Below are 26,224 nucleotides of genomic sequence, written 5' to 3' on the forward strand. Positions count from 1 at the left end.
ATTCTCTTTATCGTTAACTGTGTCACAGTTACTTGAGAGCCAGCCCCTTCGAACTCTGTGGGACTTCCTTCCGAGTAAAACACGTTAAACATTTCATTGGGTCCGGGCACACATGCACAAGCCGTTTCCAAGATCCGTCTCTCCAAATTTAACCCCTAGGGAAAGGGAAATAACTACTCCAGTTCTAAATAAGTTCTCAGGAGAAAGATACAAGCCGATCCTAAGGACGTTTATTTTTGCAGCACAGCGACTGGTGACCTGCTTAGGATCGTGCTGCAAATCTGACTATGACGAGGCGCGCGCGCAAGAGAGAGAGAGACATACAAGCTCCGATGCAGAAGCCATTTAACCAAGCGCAATCTATTTCCCTTTATCAACGGGCCATTTAAATAGCAGCGCATGTGACCCTAGACTTCTAGTGGCAGGGTTGAAATAAGGTGGCAAGAAATCTGCAGAGAAATCAAGCAGGGGAAGAAGAAAGCAGCTCGCGAGGTCTTCGCCTCGCCTCGCCAGTCTCCACTTGAGACTGCAAGTTCCGTCTCCGAAATCACAGCATCGCTTTTTAACATTCAAAAATATAACCATCACAAGAGCAACAATCCCAGCAGCAGCAAAATTAAAAAAAAAGGTGCTGTTTATTATTAATGTCACTGCCAGCTCCCCTATAAGGGCGTGGAGGCTGCCCTTTGATTAGACAGAAAGAAGACGGGATTCTGTTCGTTTACATGGATTTATTTGCTGTAAACATTAAAATCGTCTTTCTCAAAGAAAGAGTTTTTAGGGATAAAATGTCCAAGGCTAACTGTCATACACCATAACGGAGAGGGGTGGGGTGGGGTTGTGGGGTGGAGAGGAGGCAGAAACTTAAGGAAGTGCCCTCCTGGAAATATACAAAGAAAAGAAAAGAAAAAAACTACAGAATATGGCATTATATATATAGATATATATTAAAAAACTTCCTTACTGAAATGTAAAATAATATATTAACCGACAATTTTAGACATTTGTTTTTCAAAAAGAAAAATATACACCTTTTCCCAACCCCTCACCCCCCCAAAAAAAACCCAAAAAAAACCCAAAACCCGAACACTCCCGAAATAAAAATTCAAAGTGCTCAGTTAATTTCCAGGGAGTTCTGTATATGAGATATAAGCACTCTGGAAACGGTGAAAACGCTTGTGGCATGCAAGACTTGGCTCCGCTTCAGACAACAAAATAATCAAGATATAAACTGTTTTCTTTTAATCAGCATCAACAATACATACGACACTTACAAACAAGGAATGCCGGACGGTGTTTACAAAGACGGGAAATAGGGGTCCCTGGCGAAAGGTGTTTTTTTTTTCCCGGGAAGTGGGGCAGGTTGGGGTTTTAGGAAGGAAGAATCTGTTTGGATCTGTGTAACACGTGTGCCCACTTATTTTACAATTGAGAAAAACGTTCGAGGCTTCTTAGAGAACTACCAATCTTTATAAAATCTAGCAGACTACATAGTGTCTGAAATTACTATTTATAGAATATAGACATTACTGAAATAGCAAGTGCCTATAATAAACGTGGTCCTCCTAGAATGGCCCTGCTTTCTCTCGATTAGGTTTTGAATCGTCAACGTCTATCTATTTATTTCTTCAAGCTCCTTTGATTGATTCTCGTTATTCTTTACTTTCTCCTCCCCCCAACCCAACTCTCTTTTTTAAAAAAATTATTATTATCATCATCATTATTATTAGAATCGGTTTGAATAGCTTATTCATAAATAGGCACAGAATAGTTTTTTGTTTTCCTTTTAAAAAGAAAGAAAGAAAAAGCCAAACCGCATCTGGTGAAATGTACAATCCTTCGCCTTCTGTCGATTCATGCCGCCCCCGTTTCCCTCCCCACACCTTAACTGGTCGTCTATATATATATTACAGCTTTCCTTTACAGCAGAAAATGATTTTTTTATATATAAAAAAGTCTTAGGTGGGTTCCCTTAGTACACTCGCCTTCGGCAGCAGCTAAGGCTCAGCTTCCTTATCTCAAAAAGTCCTTCATCATAACCATCATCATCATCATCATCACCATAATAGCAGTAGGAAATTCTGTTCCCCCCTCCCTTTTTTTGTTTTGTTTCGGGGAGACCGGGGTGTATGAAGGATACTGTTTGTCTGTTTTAGGCGATAATAAAAAGCTTGTACCATGGGATTTATGTGCAGTCCAAGGAACGGGATCCAGGGTGCCTATAGAGAGAGACCCCCACCCCAATGCCCAGTCTCTGTCCTTCAGGAGAGGCCAACCACAGTCTGAAGGGATGAGAGCCCAGCAGCACCCATAGGTGCTCCTCGCGGACCAGGTGGGTTAGTCAGGCCCCTTCATCTGCTTCCTTCCTTCCTTCCTTCCTTCCTTCCTTCCTTCCTTCCTTCCTTCCTTCCTTCCCCCTCTCTTCCAGGCTTTGAAAGTTCTTCACTTGGAAAGCTCAGCGGCAAAGAAGAGTCCCTCCCTCTCTTTTTCTCTCTCTCTCTGTCTCTTTTTTTCTTTCTCTCTCCCTCTCTCTCCCTCTCTCTTTTGTTTTAAAAAGGTAGCGTGTCCAGGAAAAGTTTGTCGATTATTGCCGGCGGTGGCACCAAGTCTTCGAGTTTCAAGTAGAAGATGCGCTGCAGGCCTTGCGTGCAAAGCGTGCGCAGTTCCGGGAGCTTGCCCAGCAGTTTGGACAAGTAATTGGGCCGGTTCAAGCCGCCGTTGTTGAAAGTCACGTGGTCCTTGAGACAATTGACAATCTTGTTCTGCAGTTCCTCCACCCTCTTGGGTTCCTTCAGGCCGTGCCTCTCTGCAAGAGACAAGGGGCTTATTAGACTGGACGCAGTGTGTGTGTGTGTGTGTGTGTGTGTGTGTGTGTGTGTGGCCATCAGGCCTTGCCTAGAAGACGCAAACTTGCAGCTCCTTAATACCAGGAAGAAGCAACTCTCCACTTTAGCTGTGCCCTAGCTTGCAAAGGCTAGGCACTTCCCCTGGGTGTAAATCTCGGAGAATCTCTTTTGAGAAGGCACGTGTAAAAATGGCACTGTCCAACTTCTTGGGCACACCGTATCGGGTGTCAACAGACCAGATTAGCACTTTTGAGTGTGCAAGAGGGTCTAACTGTGTAGCAATAGCTCAACACGAACACGCACTGTCTGAGGGTGGTTTTGTGCCTTGCATTTTCTATATTTGCAATCGTGAGAGCAGAGTTGTTATTCCGGATTCATTCAAGCCAGATCTGAAAGGGGCTAGGGATAAGAAGTCCATAAATATCCTCGCTCAATCCAGCATAAAATGCAGGAGTTTATTGGCGAAGGAGGAATTCTAATGACGAATGTATGGTAATACTGTATTATCATAGGAATCAGGTGGAAAGTGTTGGGGTGAGTATTGTGGACTTTAAAATGCTGGATGAAAGGTTTCTGGTTTATATATGGCAATTCTAACTCTGCCTTAGCAAATTGTACAAATACGAGACAGACCGTCTTGGGTTGTAAGACTGCAAGCGAAGTGCGGATTCTGATTTGCATGGCTCACTTATAATGATGGGTGGGATGACGCAGTACTTCTTCCAAATTAATGAATCTGGAGGGGGGGAACCGATGGGGGGGGGTAGGAGCCCAAAGCTCACCTGTCACCATGGCCAGCGCAGCGATGCAGGAAAAGGCGGAGATGTCGATGTTCATGTTCTGCAGGTTGGACGAGAACTCCACGATCGAGTCGATCCATTCGCCGAAGCCGCGGACGCACTGCAGCCGGTGCAGGACCACGCCGTTGCAAAAGATCAGCTTGCCTTCCACCGGGTTGGATCTGCCGGGGGAGTTCACCCAGGGGCGGAGAGACAGAGAGAAAGAGGCAAACAACTAATTACTCGCCGAGCAATAAACGGAGGGCTTAAGAGGCACCTAATTACCGAGGAGTTAATAAAACGCAGCTCAGCGGACCTTGAACGGCTCAGGATTTTCTCATCAGACTGGCAGGCAGGCATCCATCCACACATCCCAGGACTGCGCCGCCTCCGATCCCTGCCTAATTGTCCCGGCTCTGCCTCCTGTTGCCTACCTGTAGGCTAACCGTAGGACGAAGAGCTCCAAGAAAGCGGATTCAAAGAGCAGGTCCTGGTCCTGTTTGGGGAGATCGGTGAAGCCGGGGATCTTTTCCGCCCAGCCCCGGATGATTTCCATGGAGCCAGTCAAGAGATCGTAGAACTGCTGGATGTGCTGCGTGTCGTCGCCGCTCATCTGATAGTCCGGGTTAGCCTGGAACTGGAGTCGCCATTCCGGAGAAGAAGGAGAAATGGATGGGGAAAAGATGGGAAGGGAAGGCAAGTGGGGGAGGAAGGAGAGAGAGAGAGAGGAAGAGACCCCAGCAATTTAATGAGGTTCTCTAAAATATATCGCCCGTGAAATTGCTAACCCCATTCCGAGGAGGGGAGCCTGGTTTTTATAACAATTAAACCTCGCTCTGACCAGTAAGGAAATTAAGATGTTCCAGGGCAATTAATTCAATTAGGGGTGGTGCTAGGAAGGTGGAAATTGCCGTGGCCAAGAAGGGTCGGCTTAGCAGAGGCGCCCTGGGAAAGCGCCCCGAAGGACCCGCCAGGAGGGGAAATCCAAGCAGCCCCTGATTTTATTTTTTTGCCTCTGGAAAGGCGAGTGTCGTAGGATGGGTGCGAAGGTGACACTAGGAATGAATCCTCTTGTACACACAGGGCCGTATGTGTCGTGAAACACACACACGTATAATCACATATGTCTAAGTAGATAAAACACATCCACGCAAGTGTCTGTCCCCATCATTTTATTTAATTTTCATTATTCAGACATATTCACATGTGTTGTGTTGGGGTGCTGAAGCACTGAAGGACCGGGTAATAATAATAATAATAATAAAGCTAGCCTTATGCGGCATGGACAGGGAAAGAGGGAGATCCCAATCGGCAAACCCTCCTCTCTCCCCCCCCCCCCCCCCACAAACCTGAATGAGCCAAAATATATACCCTGAATGAGCTCCCCAAAGCATTTCGGATAAAGAACTCCACTAAGGCCAGTGTATGTGCTGTCTCCAATAATGACTAACAGGTCGGTCCTACTCGCCTTTACTTCCTGATTCCTAAGCAAATCCTACCGGAATCAAAGGCCTCTCTTAGAAGCAGATGCGGGCAAGGCGTTGTTTCTAAGGCGTCTGAATCGCTTGTAAACCTCCCCCACCCATCCACCCCTGCCCCCGACCCACACCACAATCCTCGGCCCCTCGGCCCTGAGGTATCTTAAGAGCAGTCCTCCAATATCCCCGCGGTTTCTTGGCCACAGCTTTAGGGCAAAGGGTCTCTCTCCTCCCAAAAAGAGAAATGGCCTCGCTACGGACTAGCCGCGTGCTCAGCGCGTCCCCCCGCGAGGCGGACCCTTCGGCGAATGTTGTCTCCAGCTTACCCTGGAATAGTCCAGGCTGGTCATAGCCGGGTTGGAGTCGACATGGGCTCTCACCAGGGCACTGATCAGACTCACCGGGGGCGACGGGGGAGAGGGCTCCTGGGGGCTCTTCGGTTTCGACGGCAAGCGACCCCGCCGGCCTTTTAAACTGTCTGTGCGAACCACTGCAAAAGAGAGAGCTGGTCAACTCGCCCGGCCAGAGAGGGAGCAGCTTCTGAACAGGAAAGCGAAGAAGCCCTGACATCCCTTACGCGACCACCACCTCCGCCCCCCGGGGATGCAGTGCCCATAATTTCTTCGACGGCACCAGGAAGCCTCCAACACAAAGGTGTCCAGAGTTCCCACTGAATGAATATTCCTTTATTTGCTTTTCGTCTTGTGCGTATGTGCGCGCGGGAGCAAAAGTTGCTTGTTAAAAGGAACCACCAGTTTATAGTAAACATCCTTGTGGATGGAAATCTCGACTCTGAAATTGGGGTGGAGCGGTGGAGTTTCTGTGAGCCAGGAATGGGCCTCAGCATTTTGTTCGGTCTTAGCCAGTGCTATTTTTCTAGAAAAACAGGTGCCGAAACTCACTCTAAAACACTTCCCAGTTAAGAGGTGCCGGCACTCCCCCGAGAGTTCCGGTGACTTACCCCTGGGGGGAAAAGCCCTGGCCTTAGCCATGATATGAATGGCATTCTTGTTTAGGAAAGAGTGCATCTGAGCCTTGGGAAAATCCCAACCCTGCCTCTACTCTCTTTGCCCTGGGATGCCTCGTCCTTCACATCTTAGACGTAAGGAACCTCTGCCTGGCTCCCTTCACGTCTAGAATGAAGGCCATCCGGTTCCAGAGAGGGGCCAGTAACCGCCTCTGCTTCTTCGATGTCATCCCAAGCTCCCTGGGCAGTTAAGGCCTCTGCTTGCCTATTTATTTACTTCTCTGGGAGATTCCCCTGCGAGTCAGTGTGTGTAGGCGCTCGACTGTGGCCGTCGAAGGACCAGGGTTCCAGAGCTCTCCGCTATCTCTGCAGGTTTACTGAAAAGCTTCCCCAGGCTTGCACTCGTTTGCATAGGACTGAATAAGGCCCTAACGCTGCCGGGACGCGGACGTTCTTCGACGTGGCGAACGGGAAAGGAAGTGTGCGCGTCCGCGCTTCCTTCTCGCATCTGTGGCTGGTGGCTACTCCGAGGACCAGCCCGCCCCCTCCCGCTCCCAGTCATCCCGGCAGCCCCTCCCCCCCGCAAGCGGTACCTTCTTTGACCATGCCGACTGCCAGGCACTTCTGAAAGCGACAGTACTGGCACCGATTCCGGCGGCGTTTGTCCACGGGGCAGTTTTTATTCGCTAGGCAAACATACTTGGCGTTTTTCTGGACGGTGCGCTGCGGAAAAGAGGGGAGGAGATTGGGGTGGGGGAGTCCAAAGGAGGCGCCCTCGGTTAAATTCCCTGCACAGCGCCTCGCCGTTTCCCCCTCCCACCCCCTCTCGCTCGCCTTCCCCTTCCCCTCCAGCCCCTCTCCTTTCCCAAGGCATTTATCTCGAAACAAATGGGAAGCGAGCGCGCCGGCCCCGCAGCTCCTTGCCGATGCTTGATATGCCAAGCGGAGGAGAGAGGAGACGTTCGGTAAATACAAATCCGTGGGCATTCATATTATTTACATTCCTCCGAGACCTTCTCTCTTTCAAATGATAAGATTATTCAATCAGAATGGGGGAAATAAAGAGATCACTTAATTTGACCATAGGGAATTCCGTTCCACTTGGTTAGCTTAGACACGGTTCTCTGTCCTAACCAATTTCAATCCGAAGGCAAAAGGCGAGCGCATGCAAATAGCTCCCTTCGCCCGCCCGCTCGGCCTCTGTTCGCCTCTCCTTTAGGGAGAGGAAGGAGGGAAATGGTGTTGTTGTTGTTGTTGTTTTAAAGAGAGTGGGTTGGGCGACGAAAGCTGCCTGGGGAGGACAGCGACTTTCTGACACATGGACCACAGTTTTTCCTTCCTCTTTTCCCCAGGTGATGGGCTGCCTGCAGAGATTCTGAGCAGGCCTCAGGATGCAGCGTCGAGCGCATTAAAATATTAAAAACCCACCCTCGCCCAACAGCGCCCGAATGCGCTCCTAACTTCCTGGTTTGGCTTGATCCCTCTGGTACGCTTTGCGTCGGGTTGGGGGAGAGAAAGAGGTCTGGGGCTTGGCGGCGCTTTCTCTCCCCTGATTCCAAAAGCACGTCTCCAAAATCCTGACTTTTCCTGACTCCCTTGCTCAAGCAACCGGGCATCTTTTGGTCCTTGTGGTCTCAGCAGTGCCAACAATAAACCCTGGCGACAGAGGAGCTGGGTGGGGTTTCTTCCCCACTTCTCCCACTTTCATAAAGATTATCCGCCGTAACGGATTGTCCGGCCGTAACATATTCAGCAACAGAGTAGGACAAAAGCGTGGTCAACAAGAAAATAAATAAATAAAGTTGCGCTTGGCCAACTCTTCCGACGGCTGGGAAATGCGGGGTGGGGGAGAGGAACCCCAAATCTCTACTTTTGGCAGAGAGTTTAGACTAAAAGGGGCGATTGTAAATATCTGAGCTAGGAATATTAGCGTCTGGCGTTTCTGAAGCGCGTGTCAATATTCCCACGTAGGGAGACCAAAAAGGTGGTTTAAACTGTGACTTTCTCAAGTCAAGGATTCGAAGGAGATTTGGGGACAGGTGAGTCGCGAACTGGTAGGAGAGTTTATGCCGCTTGAATAGGGCCCGATCCTATCTATGCGCGCTGGGACGCCTGGCGCGATTAACAGCTTGTCTCTCTTTAGGATGCAAAGGGAAGAGAACCAGGGCTGAAGTTTGTTCTGGGTTCATGAACCCTGAGCGCAAGGGTGGTGGGTTGCCGCTATAGGGCTTCTTTCCTTTCAGGGCTGTCCAAGGCCGGGCGTCTAATGCGGAGTAATCAGGGAGTGGCAATTATCATACCAGGCTAAAACAGCCAGGTGTGGATTCCAATTTGCGGGGGCGGGGCCTCGGCCAAGATTGGGAGAGCGAAGAAGGGATGTATCCATCAGTGCCTTGAAGGAAGGAGCGATGGGTGGGCACAGAGGACAGGATAGATGCAGGGGAGGGAGGGATGCGGGGATGGAGAGCTGCGCTAGCGGCTCGGCAGCTGGAGAGACGGCAGGCGAAAAATCTGGTCCTCCTCCTCCATCACCACCGACACAGAAGCCCTCCCCCCGCCCCCAGTCGCGGCTCCATAGCAGCAGCATCTCACCTTGAAGAAGCCTTTGCAGCCCTCGCAGGTGCGCACGCCGTAGTGCTGGCAGGCGGCGTTGTCCCCGCAGACGGCGCAGAGCCCCTCGTTGGAGGGCGAGCCCCGCGAGGGTGGCGACGGCACCTGGGCGTCCAGGAGCTGCGAAGCGTGCCCGATCTGCAGCCCGGGGAAGCCGACGGCGGCGGCCTGCTTGCGGATGGGGTTGGGTAGGGCGAAGGGCTGCCCGTCGTGGTGGTGGTGATGGTGGTGGGGCCCGCCGGGCTCGCCGTTGAGCGGCAGGGTGTGCAGGGGCCCGTCGAAGCGCATCTGGCAGCTGCCCACCGGCGTGCCTGGCGGAGACTGCTTGAAGGAGAATAGCGAGAGGCGCGGCACGGCCGTAGGGGCCACCGCTTTGTGCATCCCGCCGCCGCCGCCGCCCCCGACGGCCGCCGCTCCGCCGTAGGCCTGCGCGTGGTGGTGATGGTGGTGGTGATGGTGGTGGTGGTGGAAGCCGTGCAGGGGCCCCGCCTCGTCCCACACGCTCTGCCCGGGGGCGAAGCCCGCGGTGGGGGCTGGCGGCGACGAGCACGGCTTGTAGTAGACGGCCAGCTCGTCGGGCTGCTGCGGCCCGGCGGCCGGCGGCGGCTGCTGGGGCGGCGGAGGGGGGTAGCCGTGCGCGTGGCCGTGCAGGGGCAGCTCCTCGACCTTGATGGAGGGCGGCGGGGGCGGCGGCGGGGGTGGCGGAGGCGGCGGAGGCGGCTGCGAGGGCATTTGGTACAGGCAAGGCGGCTTGACGTCGTAGCCCGCGGCGGCTGCGGCGGCGGCGGCGCCGTAGTTGTCCATGAACGTACTGAAGCTGGGGAGAGAAGTGGTGGCAGTGATTTCAGTGTTGGTCAGGTCCATGCTAAACTTGACAAACTCGGGCGTTAAGAAGTCCGAGCTGTACTCCCCGGCAGCCGCCGAGTGGTGGTAAGCGTAGCTCTGCGTGGCCGGGCTGGCTCCTTGCGGCGAGGACCCGAACTGAGCCTGGACGCAGGGCATGGCTGCAAACGAGACACGGCACAACAACAACAACATGGCTCAGCTGGGGGGTCAGGGTGGTTAGCTGCTGCGCAGCAACAAGCCCCCGAAGGGGAAAACCCAGCCGCCCACACCTCCCGCCCACACCGCCAAGCTCCCTCCTTGCGCCTCCCCCTCCCCACCAACCACCGCCCTCACGTCGGGGAATGGGGTTCGGGAGGAAGAAGATGAAGGGCGCTGGAGGAGGAGGAGGGGAAGTGGGAAGTGGGACAGCAAGGGGAGAAAGCCGGGCTGAGATGGCAGGACGGAAGAGTGGAGGAAGGAGGAAGTTCGACGTGGCCCACCGGCAGGGCGAAAAAAGCTGGCAGCAAAAGGGAGGCTGCAGTGGGGAAGATGGACAGAGAGTGAGGAGGAGGAGAAGAAAAAGAAAAAGAAGAAGAAGAAGAAGAGGAGGAGGAGGAGGAGGAGGAGGAGGAGGAGGAGGAGGAGGAGACAGGGAGCTGGGCGATGGGGAGGTGGGCCAGGCACAGAAAGAGAGAGGGAAGAGGTCGTGGCGTGTAGAGGTGGGGATGGGGGAGAGAAGAAGGGCAGAGAGGGGGAAGGAAGGACTGATCGTGGGGAAGAGGGATGGGAACGATCCCCTCTAAGCAGAGAAAAGCCCCGCAGGCAAGCCCAACGAGGGCCGTCTGAGAGCTGTCAGTGCTTGGGCTGCGGAGGGTGTAGCCCGCATATCCCTCCCCCCCCCCCACATCGCCCCAATATATTTTCCCCTCCCTCTCTCTTTCCCTCTCTCCCTGCATATTCCCCTTCCCCTTCCCCTCCCCCTCCCCAAATTGTGCCTAAGCTCATCTCTCCGGACTTGCCCCATCTCTCAGCTTTCAGGTCCCCAGGAAAGGAGCGTTTGGGGATCTGGAGGAGGACGATGGATGGATGCAAATAGCCAGGGACTCACCCACCTTCAGCCGAGTGAGAGGCGTTTTCGGGGGGGCTAAAGGCGGACAGCGTCGGAATTCAATGGAGGGACAGGTTGCCAAGACGGGAGGGAAGCGCTGCGGACTCCAGAGTGACCCGGGTGCTCCCTGGAAAGCACAAGAAGAGCGGGAGGGAAACAAACACACAGAGGAGAGGAGGGGAGGAAAAAAAAAACTTGTTACTCTTTCAGCCTCACTTGGAAAGGACTAGGAGGGGAAGATGCGGCTGCCAAGGGACTCGATCCCCAACCCCTGGGAAGAGAGCAGGACTTCCTCGAAAGCCCAAGGCAGGGCAGGTGGCGCCGAAAGTTTGGGGGCGTTAGAACCTTAATATGTGTGGGCAGATGAGGGTGGAGATGTAAGGGGGAAACTTGGGTTGTGTTAGAAAATCTAAAGTAGCTGTCACGCGTGTCATTTTTTCCTCACTGTATATAACAAAAGTGCAATGAAATTTGCTTTGATTCCTCCTCTTACTTCTTAGTAGTGTATGTCTAAGTCTATCCATGTATAAACGCAGACAGATTATCAAATGCCCCAAGATTGACACAGTTTACTCGGAAGTACTTCAGTCATTAGGAAATTAGACACTTAAGAAAATGTCCTTAGGGTGTGTGTGTGTATACTATAGATAGATAGATGATAGATAGATAGATAGATAGATAGATAGATAGATAGATAGATACACACACACACACACACACACACACACACAAACACACACACACACACACACACTAATTAAATGGCGACACCCACAACTCCCCCTCCTTCCCTCTCCTCTAGAAATTCCGCTGGACTGTAGGAAAAGGAGAAAAACAGCAATAAAGTGAATTAATTAAAAGGCAGGCACGCGCGCGCACAATGAGGAAGGCAATTAAAGAGCAAAGCAGCTCCGTCCATGACAGTCCCCGAAGCTGCAGGCGGAACAGGGCGAAAGGGCGCCCAAGGGACGCGCGCGCGCCGACAAAGTAGCAAATCTGAAGAGAAAGGGATCCCTCTCTCAACTCTTCCGGATGGCTTTCGGAACTGACCCACGTCTAAGGGGCGGGAGGGTGGCTGGCTTTTCCCGACCACTACATCCCCAAACACAGATTCTCTAGATCTACAATGAAAACAGCGCCGGAAAGTTCGACAACTGAAGCCAGGCAGCCGGCCCGCCAAAGGGACTCTCCTCTTTGCGCCCACTCCAGATCCGTGTCCCCGGCATACCTTAATTCGAATTCTATCCGAAGCAAAGAGTCTCTTCATCTGTCAGCTAGTTTAACCCCTGGCACCCTCTTATTCTTCTTCTTCCCCTTCCTCCTGTTCTCCTCCGAATTTGGAAGGGATTTCCCTCTCCGGATCGACTCCTGCGCCGTCCCTGCTAGGTCAGGGGGCCGGCACCCCCCCCCCCGCCACTGTTACAAAGCCGCGTGCGTTACACTAATTCAAACCCCCCACCAACCTCCGGCAGTAATAAAACCCTGAAAGGCGACGACGCGCTGGCTAAGCTTCTCAACCGGCGGAGATCAAAGTCGTTCCCAAGCAACACACCTCCGCCCAGCAACTTTTCTCCCTCTCCAATTGAACCCTGGACCAAAATCATAAGAAAATAATAATAATATAAAACCCCGTGCACCGAGGATCTTAATCCTCAAGGTTGCGGAACCAAGTCCAGAAGAGGCGAGCAGACTAAACCCAAAGTTGACTTTCCCCACCTTATAATAACTGGAAACAGCCGGTTAGGAATATAGAGGGGAGGGCGCTAGTTGGAAGAACCCCCGACCTGAAGGCCGAGCAGCGAGGTCTTTCTTTCTAGGAAGAACATTTGGAAGAAAACCTCCTGCACGACGTGTTACTATTTCCTTCCTTGCCCCCCCCCGTCTCCTGTCCCCCCCCCCCTACTTTCCCTCGCCTTTGAGAAACCCGGGCAGCGCATCCAGATGGCAGTTAAGCCGAGAGTGCCCCCCCCACCTCCAGACCCGGCGCGATCCACTTACTTGTTGGGCTGTGGCTGTTTCATTCATTCACCGGTGGGGAGTAGTAGCTCCGATTCCCAGGGGCGGATGGGCGAGGTAAAGCGAGCGAGCGAGCGGAGAGCAAGCGAGAGCGCGCGATCCCCGGCTGCTGCTGCGGCGGCGACGGCGTCTTCTCGGTCGCTCTCTCCGCCTGGCTGGCTGGCTGGCTGGCTGCTTGGCTGCCGGGCTGCCTGTCTCCCGCACGCGCGCCCCCTCCGCGCTCGCCTCGCCTCTCCTCCTCTCGGCGCCGGGCGCCACGCACTCCTTCTCTCTCCAGGAAGTGCGGCGCGAGAGCGCAGCGCGGGGCGAGCAAGCCGGACGGACTGGCCCTTGCCTGCAATGTGCCTTTGTTTATGTGGGCTCCCTTTTGCCCAGCCAACATGCACCTCGAGTCTCCAAGCGTCAGTGCACGTCAGTGCCGCCCGCCCAATCAGCCGGGCCAGGGGCTGGATCGCTCCGTACCGTTGGCTAGCGCTCGCTTTGGTAAATTTCCGACGTGACATCACCAAGAGTGGCGCTTTTAAGGTGGGAAGCAACTCGCCGCCTCGCTCGCCTGCCTGCCTGCTTTCCCGCCTGCCAAGCTGGGAGCTGCTTTGGGCCAAAAGAGGGGCAGGGCTCGCCACTTTTTCCTCTCTTTCTGCCCCCCACACCTCCTCTTCTGGTACACCCCCGATGTCCGAGATTGTAAACAAAGAGAGAAGCCTCCTTCCCTCTCCCCGCCCCCTGTTGTCACCGACCGAGCCCAGACAGCTGTCAATCGAGATCTCCCCCACTCCCGCCCCTTCGCTGCAACGCGTGCTCATTTTATCTCACAGGAAATCCTAGGATGGTAGAGTTGGAAGGGACCACAAAGGGCATCTAGTCCGACCCGCTGCAAGGCAGGGGTCTTTTGCTCAACGTGGGGCCCCCAACCCACGTCCCCGAGATTTAAGAGTATCTACTATGCCCACTTCCAGATCTGAGGTGGAAATCCACTTTCCTCGGAGGGAGTCCCACTGAATTTGGGGGTGGTGGTCTAGGGGTGCCAACTTGGATGAAATATTCATAATCAGTCACATGATGCGGTGCACACACTGTTTGAATGGCAATGCCTATCAACTTTGGGGGGGGGGTTCAAATATTTTATGGTGGGGGGCGAAGGGACCTCAGCCCCTAGGAGCTGGCTCCTAAGGCGGGATTTAACTTCTGAGTGAGCACACACAAGGCTGCTCTGCATATCTGTCTATCTATCTATCTATCTATCTATCTATCTATCTATCTATCTATCTATCTATCATCTATCTATCTCTATCATCTCTGTCCATCCATCTTTAACTGACCCATCTTTCTATCAGAGATTCTGTAGCTTCTCTTATCCCGGATGCGCCCTCCCCCTCCCCGTGCCGCTTCTGCGAGCGGGGCATTTGACAGGTAAAGAACCAGGAATGCATTGACGCAGCCAGTCCATCCCTTTTTAAAAGCTGAGACAACGCATGCAACAAGTTGCACAATCAGTCCCTAGTCCGATTTACGTCCCGAAGCATCACTCCTTCGAGCTGCTCTTCTTTCTTTTCTTAACTTTGCAAAATGTATCATTTCTGAAGAAGCGCGCGCGCGCAAGGGGGCGGGGGAGAGGAGAGAGATGTGGAGAGGAGGAATCCATCGGTCTTTTGGGAAAGTTCATGTTTGAATAACATGCGGCGTCTTTTCCTCCTTACTATATAGATGGGGAACGACAAACACATGACACAATATTATGCAGAAGAATTTGCTCCAGTCCTGCGGGGGAGGGGGAGAGACCCGTTTGCAACTTTTGCACGCACAGCGGTTGAGTTCAGAGGCAGGGCAAGGATTCACAGGAAGGCGCGCGCGCGCGCGTGTTTTTGGTGAAGGAAAAGTGGGACGATGCTCAGGATCCGGACATGCTTCCTCGGGATCGAGGCTGCAGCCCTAACTAAGCACACTCCAGCTTCGCTGAAGGGAGCGCGAGCGAGCCTTACTTCCGAGGAAACACGTCTAAGGTTGCACTGGACGTGCCCCAGCGAGGCTTGCTTGTGAGTAAGGGCATCTCCAATTAGGGACTTGCTGCCTTGAAGGGTGGGGTGGGGTGGGAGATATAGGGCTTGCCTGCTCCTCAGCACTTTTTCTTCGGTCTTGCTTGCCACAGTGAGCTCTCCGAGTGGGCAGTGCCAATGCCCAGGGAGGGTACTAGCAGGGGCAGGCGGGGCTGGGGCTGAAGGAGAGGGCACAAGCCATCATTTCCTGAGCTGGAAAAGTTGCTCGTCGAGGGAGCCCCGCGCCCACTCCACCCCCTGCTTTCCCAGAGCCCTAAGCAGCCCAAAAAAAGGGGGGGGCGATTCACAGGCGTCTCCTCTTTCCTTCCCCCTGCGCCCACGGGCCCACCCCCTCCTCAATATTCCAGGCGGAGAAAAATGGCCCAAAAGTGTCAACCCCCCCACCCTAAAACACCCACGCACCCACCCACCTACACCCCTGAGAGATAGCTCAGTTGGTCATGGGTTCGAGCCCCAAAATATTCCTGCACTGAAACTGTATAATTCTATTATTATTCTACCCTCATGGGCGTAGCCAGGATTTTTGTTAGGGTGGGGGTAGGCTTTTGCTAGGGGGGCAGAACCTGACATTCGTATTGGTTTGTATTTGTTTGGGGGGGCAGCTGCCCTCCCTGCCACCCCTTGACCACGCCCATGTCTACCTTGCCAATGGCGTGACACGAAACACTTGCTCCTAAACTGCCAAGGTTTGACCTGATCTTGCACGTGGGGAGGGTCACGACGGGGGCTTAGCAGCGCTGTGTGTTGAAACCTGGGACAAACTAAAGAGCGGGGAAGGAGGGAGAGAGTTTTGGAAATCGGCTACTTTAATGGCCATGTCTCCGGAAAGATCCTGCGCAGGGTAAGCGTCGCCTCGAGCAGATCCTCAGCTTTGGTTAAGAAGACCGACCTGCTTCTTTTTATTTACCTTGGGGCAATCTGGTCGCCCGATGGCTACTTCGAGAGGTCTTCCCCGCAGTAAAAAAAGAAAAAGACCTGATTTATTTTTATTTTTACTTCCCCAAGTTGGAATTGGAAGGATATCCCCGACGGCCTGAACATCTCCCCTCCCTCGTTTTGCTGAGCGTGGGGGTGAAGGATATATGAGCCCAGCGGGATTCCCTCCCGGACGGGCCAAGCCTCCTTCTCCCCCCCCCTCCGCCCTTACCCCGTGCTATTTTTAGGAACTCTATAAATAGCACCAGGGAGTTTCGCAGGGTGGTGGTGGGGGAGGCTCCGGGGGAGGAAGTGTGCGTGCGCGGGGTGGGGGGGGGGAGAACGCTGACCGGCCACCTTAAGTTCTCCTCCTCCTTTTGCTGCTGCTACTGCTGCTACTACTGCTGGCCCGGGCGAGAGGCAGCCAGAGGGCGGGGCGGGGAGGAGGAAGGAGGGGGGGGAAGCACGAGCTCATTAGCATGAGCCCAGCCGCGTCAGCCGTGGGCTGGAGCGAACGAAAGGGAAAAAGTGAGAGTGGGGAGGGGAGAGCCGGCAGAAGGGGGCGGGGCCGCGCGTGACGCAAGGGGACGGGGCCATTGACGCAACAGGGTCGGGATGCGCCAAAAATAGCCGCGGCGGCAGCAGCAGAGCCCAGGCAGCTTGGCCCGGCGGTGGCTGCTGCTCCATTGCGCGGAGAGAGGGGGAAGCAACAGCCTGACAGTGGGCTGGGCTATTTTAAGGCTCCCCGAATCGGAAACTCGAAAGCAGCAGCCAGAGAAATGGGGTATTTTTATACCTTTTCCTGGTTTTGAGAGACAGAGAACCTTCCCCACTCCTTGCTTGCTTTTATTTTTATTTCTTTTCTTTTGCTCGCCCTCCCCACCTCCCAAAAAAAAAGCGTGTGGGTGTGTGTGCAAGGAGCTGGGCACGATGGCTTTGCCCCCTTTTTGAGTTAAAAGAGTTTCCATCTGGCAGATGGGACTCTAAAGACGGCAGCAGCCCTTGATGTCTGTGTGCCTATCAGGGCGAGCGCTGTTTACTTACCGCTTTTGTATCATCAACTTTCTTCCCGATGTGGGGCTCGGCGCATTTATCTTGGCAGTAGCAGCAGCTGGCTACCCCGGGCACCCGGGCTCAGGGCTTGACCTGAACCTCAGCTCTACAACTTTCTGCCTGTATGGCCCTAAACTACACTGCGCTCCCTTTGGGGCAACACCTTCTCAAAAAACTATTGAGATAGATACCCATCCGTCCTTCCACCTTATGACTTGGGTATCTTGTATTGGGCCAACTCTAGCCGGCCAAAGTTTTATCTTTTTATGTTTGTTTATAGTGGAAATTATCGGTACTTGTTTTATCTTCAGCAGCCCTTTTAAAAACAGAAACAGTGTCTTTACATTTGCTTGAAGTTTGACCCATCCATCAGGGCTGGCACCTAAGCCCACTGCGAAGGTTTCACAAATTAAGCATCTTTCTTTCTTTCTTTCTTTCTTTCTTTCTTTCTTTCTTTCTTTCTTTCTTTCTTTCTTTCTTAGTCTGATTTTTTTTTTTTGGTAGGACCACACAGAATGAACCTTTTATTTTTTTAAGCGGGGGGGGGGGAGGGGAGTTCACCCGGAACAAACAAAAGGTCGCTAAACCTGTTCTCGCGTTTCCCTCTTAAGCCTTGCTGAAGTTGGCCAATTACAACCATTAGCTACTGCATTTCTGCAATCCTGGCGGTAGAGGGCTCGGCTTAACAATCAATACAAGCAAGTGTATTTGGAACGGCCTAATAAAATCCGAGTGAGGTTTCTAACGTGCTTTGGTAAATCTTGGAATACGTTCTCCAGAAGATAAAAGCTCTACTGCATTCCATTCCTATTTTAGGGAAGGCAGCTGAGATATTACGTATCTCAGTATCAAATGCCTGCATTTTGGGTCACTGAAACAGTTGGTATTATTTCCTTGGATGTTATTGACTTGTAGATTAATCAGTTTTGGTTGAGAATACTTAATAAAAGTATCAGAGAAGCAGTTATTATAATACAAAAGGGCCTGAATGGCAATAAGCGTTTTTGGATTTATGAAAACCTTGTCTACACAAGCATTTTGAAATATTATTTTACTATGTTATAAAAATTATTGTACTGTGTTATATCATGGGATAACCCACCATTGTCAATATACTTTTTATGGTATGGTATTAATTTTTAGTTTAAATAATTATTTAAAATGGGGGAGGGGTGTATATTGCCCTGAGTAACTGTTAAGGAATGCTATAATATTTGTGTTATAACAACAACAAATGCTATTATCAGCGTGACTGTGGGATCTGGCACCTAAACATTTATGCTGTCAAGGCTTCCTATTCCACCACAAAGGAATCACTACAACATCAGACTATCATGATTCAGTGTAAAGACCCTGCAATAGCATTTTGTTGATATACATAATTACTAATTTCCAACCCCACAAAGGAGACCCAGAAAAAGACAGCTCATATCTTTTTACTGACAGAAGAAATGCAGTATGGGCAAACTATGGTCATACTAATTTTTAAAATGTAAATGTACTTCTTTGTGTACATTTACTGACTGACAATCTAGCATAGGTATTTCGAGTGCGTATGTTACGTTCTTAATATTAAATATTAAGAAGGAAAAATATTCCCCCATTGTTACAGAATTTACACCCCAATTCCATATACCAAGCCTCACTGATTTCAGTGGAGCATTATCTTCCTTATCTCACAAGGGTTGTGCCTTTCTTTTATGCTAATTCTTCAGGAAATTCAGAGTGGTTTCTGGGGGAACTCTGGGCAGTTTCATCCAAACACTGTGATCCTTCTGCGGCCAGCTTAACTTAAACACCAACATATACTCTCAGATCAGACCATTTTGTGGCTTTTTGTAATGGTGGGTTTGATAAAGTGTGTGGCAGGGCAACTCTACATATTTACTCAAGCTGCATTGAATTTAGTGTGTTTACTTCTAAGTGGACTGCAAGATTGGGCAGTTTGGGTTGTATCTGACTAAGTCAGCAGACCCACTGAAATAAATGGGCTGAAGCTAGCCATGGCTATTGATTTCAATGGGTCTACTCTGAGTAAGGCTGGTTGGATACAATCTCAACCAAATGGGCCTCACTGCAGCCTGGCATCCAACTGCCAACACATTTGCTTACCATCTGAGTAACACATACAGTACTTCTTTGTATTAACTTACACTCAGATCTTAAGCACCATTATTTGACCTCTATTGTTCCATTAATTTCACTTAAAATGTAAACACTTTTAGGACTAAGGCATTAATGGGGTTATTTTTCGTATGCTGGGAAATTTCACAATGTGAAAACGAACACAAAATGACTAGTTATTACAAGAATAAAAAACAATTTATATGCCCAATATAAATGAATCAATATAGAAGATGCAACTTTCCACTTGAAGTTTATAATAAATGTTTTATTTTGAATAAGACAAACAAACAAACAAACAAACAATACACTCTATTATGCTTTATGGAAATATTTTTATGGGGTACAGTTGATACACATTACCTGATCTGCATTAGCTGCTAATACTGCATTACAAATTATGCTTCGCCCCGGGGGCAGATTATGAAAAAGCAGAATTTCCATGAAGCAGAAATGCATGAGATACAGAGTTGACAACACCATTGACGAATGTTAGGTGTGGTGCTACTTGACTCTAAAAAAGAAAATCCAACCAAAACCCAAAAACTCTAGTTCTTGTTACTGACAAAGCTATATTTTCAAATGATGATGGCTTTTTCTTTCCAATATTTTATCTAAAGCTTTATTTGTGAGAAGCATAAAGTGAGACTGATAAAAGCAGGTCTTCAGAAGGACGTTGTGTGCGATGGATGAAAATGCAGAAAGAGCTCCTGCGCCTTTAATAGTTAGGTTTAAAAGAGAAATTCATTAAGTTACCCCCCTCCCTTTAGCCCTGCAGAAAATGAGGCATCTGCCAAGTTCCTAATTCTGCACTACTTAAAATGAAGAGCACCATATCCTCCTTTGTATCCAAACACTCCAGGACATGGTGCATTTGCAGGGCTTGCTTTTAGAACTCAACTGCATTCCGCCCCCCCCCCCCACCCTGGTGCCTGGGTCTCAGTAGCACATCAAAGCTGAACACCAACGAAAAGGCAGCTAATAAAATATATCAAATTATTAATGCATTATATAAATTATTTGGGAGAGGAATGCTCTGTGTTTCAGCAATCCCACCTCTCTTCCCAATGAGAAATTTACTAGATTTTGTGTAACCCCTACATCCTAGACATAATTACTAATACGTAAGCGCTATTGATTAAATGGCACTTCCAAGCAAAAGGCATACCTGGGCCTTGATGCTTGTTACATTGGCTATCCCATGCCCTTCTTGTACATTTTAGAACTTACTTATAGCTGGGCCCTTATAGTGATAAGTCACATACTAATTACCACATCTTTAGAATAGATATAATATAAAATTTCATTGCTCATTTTAAAGTTCTGAAGTTAACAACATAAACTTGAAGTTGGGTAATTAAGTAATCCTTATATAGACACTTATTAAAGTATTTATACATATTATCTTAAATCTACATCTATCATTTTGCCAATTAAAATTAGGACTTTAATTGCAATTAAGTAATTTAATTGCCAATTGAACAGCAAAATTGCTAAGTGACTAATTTTAATGCCTATTTTAATTACCAATCATGACTGGGGAGGGAGCTAATCAAGCAGTATCAGAGTAATGATGTGAAAAAAAAGAGAGGGAGAACAAACATTCATGGCTCCATGCTCAAAAAGAAGCCTATGTTAAATAAATGCAAACAGTTTTATAGGTGCAGCAAAATGCTACATTTTGGTATCTAGATACTGCAACACAGGACACAATTAAAAATACCAGCCATCTGTTGTACTTTCATATTTTGTGTCGTAGTCCAGAACTTTCCCCCCACTAAAAATCCAATAATTCTATATGGGAGAGAGATTGCCTAAGCACTTGTAACCTTACAGGTCATATCTGGAATGATGTTTTAGAACAACTTTAGAAGTAAAAACTACATGCAAATATATTCTGTTCTGTTGGGAGGAGGGAGAGAACACTACAACATTAGCATCTCTCACAAATGCAATCACTTATTAAGATAGCTAATATATCAACATGAAAAGCAGGAATGCTGAAATATTAATATATCAGGAAGACAGCAGCTGTGGTTGTAATGAAATCAGAGTAAGGCTTACGGGTGAACCTGTGCATTTAGAATCCACAATACGCAACGTTCAGATTCTTTCTGGTTTGCTCTGCTTCCCTTCAGGATGAAAGACATAAGCAATTGTGTCATCAGCATTCCTGTCTGACAGTTTAGCAGATAAAAACCATGAATGATGAAATTTCCTGGGCCAACTGAAGATCTGTTTTGGAAGGTCCATATTAAAAATCATAACTATTTTTGCTGACGTTTCACTAAGAGCAGTGTCCGCTTCAGCTTGTTAGGTTGCTTCCAACCAATAAGGGTTTTCTGTTCCTTTAAATGACTGGTTCCGCAGCCAAGCACTTAATGGAGTCCAATCTTATTCTTATTTAAAGAAAAACTTCTCATTAACAAAATTCTTTATCTATGCCAGGACTGCACAACTATGACCATTAAAGGTAAGTAGGGCTTTTGAGGCAAATAATCCTGCATTGTTTGTATACATGACATCAGAGCTCTTCAAAAGGCTTTTATTGGCTCCAATTCAGTTGTAGACGTTTACCCAAAGGGGTTTCTCCACTAAACTGCATATTACACTGCAACCATGTGCAGTGTGAGCCCAGTGGCTTCTTCTCCATTGCAAAGCATCCTCACTAGAGAAGACTGGAGGGGGAGGGGTTCCAAACCCTCCTCTGCTGCACAGTTTCCTCCTGAGGGCATTTTGCAATGGAGAGGATGCCATCAGGCTGCTGTTACACATGGACTGGGCCTTAAACTCTTATGGAGCAAATAGGGAAATAATGTTTAAAGGTGTTGATACAAGTGTTCATGTGAACAGATTATGTGCTTCTAAAACCAGATCTATATTGCTATTTTTAGCAGGAGAGGCATTACTACGTCCATTTTTTTACACCTGTAGGTGTGAAATAATTATTTGCATAGTTCATTATGTGGGCATTGCAATCAGACTTTGAGTGACTGTAGTTGAGTGGGGCAGTTCCCACAAACCTGAATATGTAATAGTCCGAAAGAACACTTGATTGCAAACTAACAGGACAACTTCATCCACTCTCCTATTGAAGCCACATAGCAGACTTTGAAAACGAAAATGACTTTCCCTTCCTTATTAAGACTATACCAGCAGAATTCAGCATCTATGATTCTCCAAACATACTGGATACTGATTGCAGACATGTATTGCAGTAAGCATGAATATCCTGCTTGGCTAAGTCTAATATAATACAACGTTGAACAACTTTTATACTATTCCTTGTAATAAATTACCACGTGGAAAGGAATGTAAACAACTATTTCATTTCTATATGTTGGAGCAGGAACTGTCTGCATTGAAAATATAAATGGAAGGAAATGTGCAGCAACGTAAGAATAATTATAAATGCTGTTACTCCTAAAATATTCTTCTTCTCTCTCTTATACAGTCTGTCAGAGACAAAAATTGCAATCAATTGCAGCTTTGGGTAGTATTGCCCCGGCAAGCTTGACAACCTGACTGAGTACAGCCATGCAACTCAGACTTTGAGCTCTGCAAAACCTTTATTTCAAGACTGAATAGTATTTTTCTTCTCATTGTACGTCAGTGCATGGAAGCTGTGGCAGACAAGGCAACAAAAAACAGATATATTAGGAATACTGTCCAAGGCAATAGGATTCTAAGGAATGTTATCCTATAAACACTGGGCAATATCTGAATAAGTAAGAGTAAACTAATGAGAATGAACCAACAATTTACTTAAGTCCATTGATTTTGATGGGTTTACTCTGAGTACAGATATCACCACTGACAAGAAAAGTTTTGGAAAGGCTTAACATACTTAATAGGCTGAGATATATTTGCTAATGAACAAGTCTGGCTCACTAAAGTCTATAGGTTACATACCTTTTATACTTCTATGAGGACAGTTAGCCCCTTTCTGTAAAGTTAAATTTATATGATTACATGAGATAAGCCTACTTGTCCTTCTTAAACAAAAGATATTTTTGTATTTTTTATTTTTAAAAACACCCTGAAAAAGTAGCTCTAAATGAAAACACAAAAGATTTGCTGTCAATTCCATTTCTTTATATCCTGCTCTTGTTCTTCACTACTATTCTTTCTGCTCTTTCCCCTTTCCAGAAAACTGTACATGGAAAGAAATACACAGAATAGGATGGCAATAATATTGCATAGAAAGTTACATTTAACATAGTTATTCTTCGTACTGTCAAATTATACTACGGAAGAGTAGGCCATGTGACATATCTGGTAGTTCACAGGACCCCAGCTGACAAATAAGAGATGTTTTCAGCATTTGGAGTCTTCCTGGATCTCAGTTCACATCCTTACTAGACAGCCTGCAAGATCTGCTTACTGTCTTATAAAGTCTCAGGTCAAGGAATATAAATTGTACCAAGCAATTCATCTTCTTGTTCAGAGTCATTAAATTTCCTCCCAGAATATATTTGATTGATATTCTTGGAGGTGAAAGGCTAAAGGGACCATATGGCAACATGTTGCATTCCATATGTTATCTGCCCATCCGTGCTTAAGCTGCCATTAGCAGCATCTGCACCCAGCGGAAATCCAGCTGCGCAGAAAACTATTGTCAAAATTGAACTAACTAAAGAAAAACGACACACACACAGAGAGAGAAGTAGGAGCAGGTTGAACACTAGCAGAATACAGATAGTGCTTTACTGAGAAATGAGAAAAGGTAGAAGGAGGGGGGAGGGGGAGGAAAGAGAGCAGGTTTGTGCGCAAATTTAATTGATACGTGGTGTGCGAAACATCCAGGGAAGAAAAGAGCACGCTCACGCCTTCCGGTGTGCAGTGGATCTTAAAACGGATCCTTCGCGTGGCTGCAAAAAGCTCCCCCAAGAGAAAAGGCTTCCTCGATCTAAGAAATAAGGGTGGGGACAAGGAAAGCAAGCCCCTCCTCCCTCCCTCCCTCCCCTCTTTTTTCTTTTCTGCTCTCAGAAGTTCTGGTCGTTGCAACTGAGGACCACTTCCTGCGGCTCCTCCGCATGCAACACTTACCTGCTTCTGGGGCTTTCCCCCTGCTCATTCCCGCTTCCTTCTTGTCAGTGAAAGGCGCGCCGGCGGACGAGTGGGGCTAAAGCTCCCTTGGGCCCTCCAGAGTCCCTGGGGGGCAAGTAGTCACCTCCAGGGGGCTCTGGCAGTGGCGCGGCGTTTCTGGGGTGCTGCTGGTAGCAGGCAGCGAAAAGCGCGCGCGCGCCCTCGAGTGGGGGTGTGTGTCTTCCTTCCTTCCCACCCATCTCTCTCTCTCCTTCCTTCCGAGCCCCCTCGCCGCCGCACACAGAGCGTCCATTGTAGCCGCCCCAGCGACGCCGCAAGCCCGACTCCGCCAGCCAAGAGCGTCAGCTCCCCCGTCAGCAAAGCTTGCTCTCCGTGACGGCAGCGCCAAGCTGTATAAATAGCCCGGCCCAGCCCGGGGAGCTGGAGGGAGGCGGCGGCGGTGGGGGGAGGTTTTTCCATTGACGCCGCCAGGAAAGGAAACAATGGCTTTAGGGGCAGGAGCGAGTGAGCAAGCAAGCAAGCGCTCCTTCGCTCGCTCGCTCCGGGCAGGCCAGCCACCCGGGGAATGCGCCTGGCTCTGCGCCAGCGCCGTCAGGGCTTCCCCGGCCTGTCGCTTTCCCGCCACAAGCGAAGCTCGCGCTCAGGGCGCTCTTCCTCTCACGCGCGCTCGCCCCCTCTCCGTCCCGCGCAAACCTCTCCTTTTCTCGTGATTTGCAAGGCCTCGTGGATTAAAGAGAAGGGAAGGGCGCGCGTGCGCGCGCGGGGGGCAGAGAACATCGAAAACATCGAAACAATCTGCTCCTAATTCCTTTACTTAGAAAAGTTTGGGTAGACACGGCTCTGAACCTATTCCGACGTGCACCCTGGAAGACGCGGACTGGAGAAATATAGAAAGTGCTTTCAGCTTGCACAAGAGTTCCTTCCCACTTCCTTTTTTTTTAAAGGACTTTATTAGCTTTTATTATTACAGTTTCAGCTAATTCCCGCATCACCAGAGTCCATATTGGGAAGCTACACAACATTTTCCTGCTTATAAAGGCTGTGCCTTGGGAAGTGCCTATGTGGCCTTTATGTCAAACTGCATCGGATAGAAAAGTTTGCAAAGAATGGATTCTTTACCCTGACAGCTGCAGTGCAACAGGATTTAATAGTGAACACAAACAAACCACCATTTGATGGTCATGTTATATTGCTTTAGTTACTTCAAAATGTTGGGGGAAAAACCCAGCCTTGCTGAGTCGCCAGCTTATTTCTGAAGAGAGACCTGGATTGTTGCTTGAAAGTGCTGCCCTCATGACAGTGTGTCACCACTGTACACCTGTGACTGGGGAGGACAGAACTTTTAGAGATGTTGAGCTGTCAGTCATCTCTAAAAATCCATATTTCGGTTTCTTAAGAATTGTGGCAAACAACTGCATTCTGCAAGAACGGGCAGCTTTTTGCTCCCACTGGAAATCCCTCCTCTGAGATTTACAGGTGAAACTCGGAAAATTAGAATATCGTGGAAAAGTTCATTTATTTCAGTAATTCAACTGAAAAGGTGAAACTAATATATGAGATAGACTCATGACATGCAAAGCGAGATATGTCAAGCCTTTATTTGTTATAATTGTGATGATTATGGCGTACAGCTGATGAAAACCCCAAATTAACAATCTCAGAAAATTAGAATATTAAATGAAATCAGCATAACAAGGATTGCAAATAGAGCAATACTGGACTCCTGAGAAGTAGAAGCATGCATATATACTCAGTACTTGGTTTGGGCCCCTTCTGCATCAATTACTGCCTCAATGCGGCATGGAATGGATGCTATAAGCCTGTGGCACTGCTGAGGTGTTATGGAAGACCAGGATGCTTCAATAGCAGCCTTCAGCTCTTCTGCACTGCTCAGTCTCATGTCTCTCATCTTTCTCTTGGCAAATCCCCATAGATTCTCTATGGGGTTCAGGTCAGGCGAGTTTGCTGGCTAATCAAGCACAGTAATCCCATGGGCATTGAACCAGGTTTTGGTACTTTTGGCAGTGTGGGCAGGTGCCAAAGTCCTGCTGGAAAATGAAGTCAGCATCCCCATAAAGCTCGTCTGCAGAAGGAAGCATGAAGTGCTCCAAAATCTCCTGGTAGATGGCTGTGTTGACCCTGGACTTAATGAAGCACAGTGGACCAACACCAGCTGATGACATGGCTCCCCAAATCTCTTTTCTGATGAGAGCAGCTTTTGCATCTCATTTGTAAACCAAGCACTCAGAGTCACAATGCCAGATGCTTGAAGTCCAGTGTGAAGTTTCCACACTCTGTGTTGATTTGGGGAGCCATGTCATCACAGAACATTTCATGATTTGGGCCTCTGCCATTGGCCCTTGAACTCTGAGTTGTGATTGGCAGCTTGGAAGTTTAGAT

At 49.1% G+C, this 26,224-nt stretch overlaps 1 protein-coding gene across 5 annotated transcripts; it reads right to left on the reverse strand.

Annotated features, from left to right (window-relative positions):
• Positions 1-1,219: 1,219 nt before the first annotated feature.
• Positions 1,220-13,033, reverse strand: NR4A2 (nuclear receptor subfamily 4 group A member 2). 5 transcript variants are annotated; one of them, XM_028746131.2, is made up of 8 exons: positions 12,612-13,033; positions 10,614-10,740; positions 8,663-9,684; positions 6,664-6,793; positions 5,505-5,593; positions 4,060-4,262; positions 3,629-3,807; positions 1,220-2,806 (listed from the first exon to the last, which is right to left on the reverse strand). In XM_028746131.2, the coding sequence occupies exons 1-8, from the start codon at positions 12,636-12,638 to the stop codon at positions 2,550-2,552; spliced, it is 2,034 nt and encodes a 677-aa protein (XP_028601964.1). In that variant the 5' UTR covers positions 12,639-13,033; the 3' UTR covers positions 1,220-2,549. The 5 variants fall into 5 exon arrangements, with proteins under 5 accessions (XP_028601964.1, XP_028601957.1, XP_028601975.1 ...); XM_028746124.2 differs by having other exon boundaries at positions 5,430-5,593; positions 12,612-13,029; XM_028746142.2 differs by having other exon boundaries at positions 5,430-5,593; positions 10,618-10,740; positions 12,612-12,628.
• Between the last annotated feature and the right edge of the window lie 13,191 nt (positions 13,034-26,224).

Source organism: Podarcis muralis, chromosome 1, assembly GCF_964188315.1.
Source record: "Podarcis muralis chromosome 1, rPodMur119.hap1.1, whole genome shotgun sequence".
In the NCBI taxonomy this organism is placed as follows: domain Eukaryota; kingdom Metazoa; phylum Chordata; class Lepidosauria; order Squamata; family Lacertidae; genus Podarcis; species Podarcis muralis.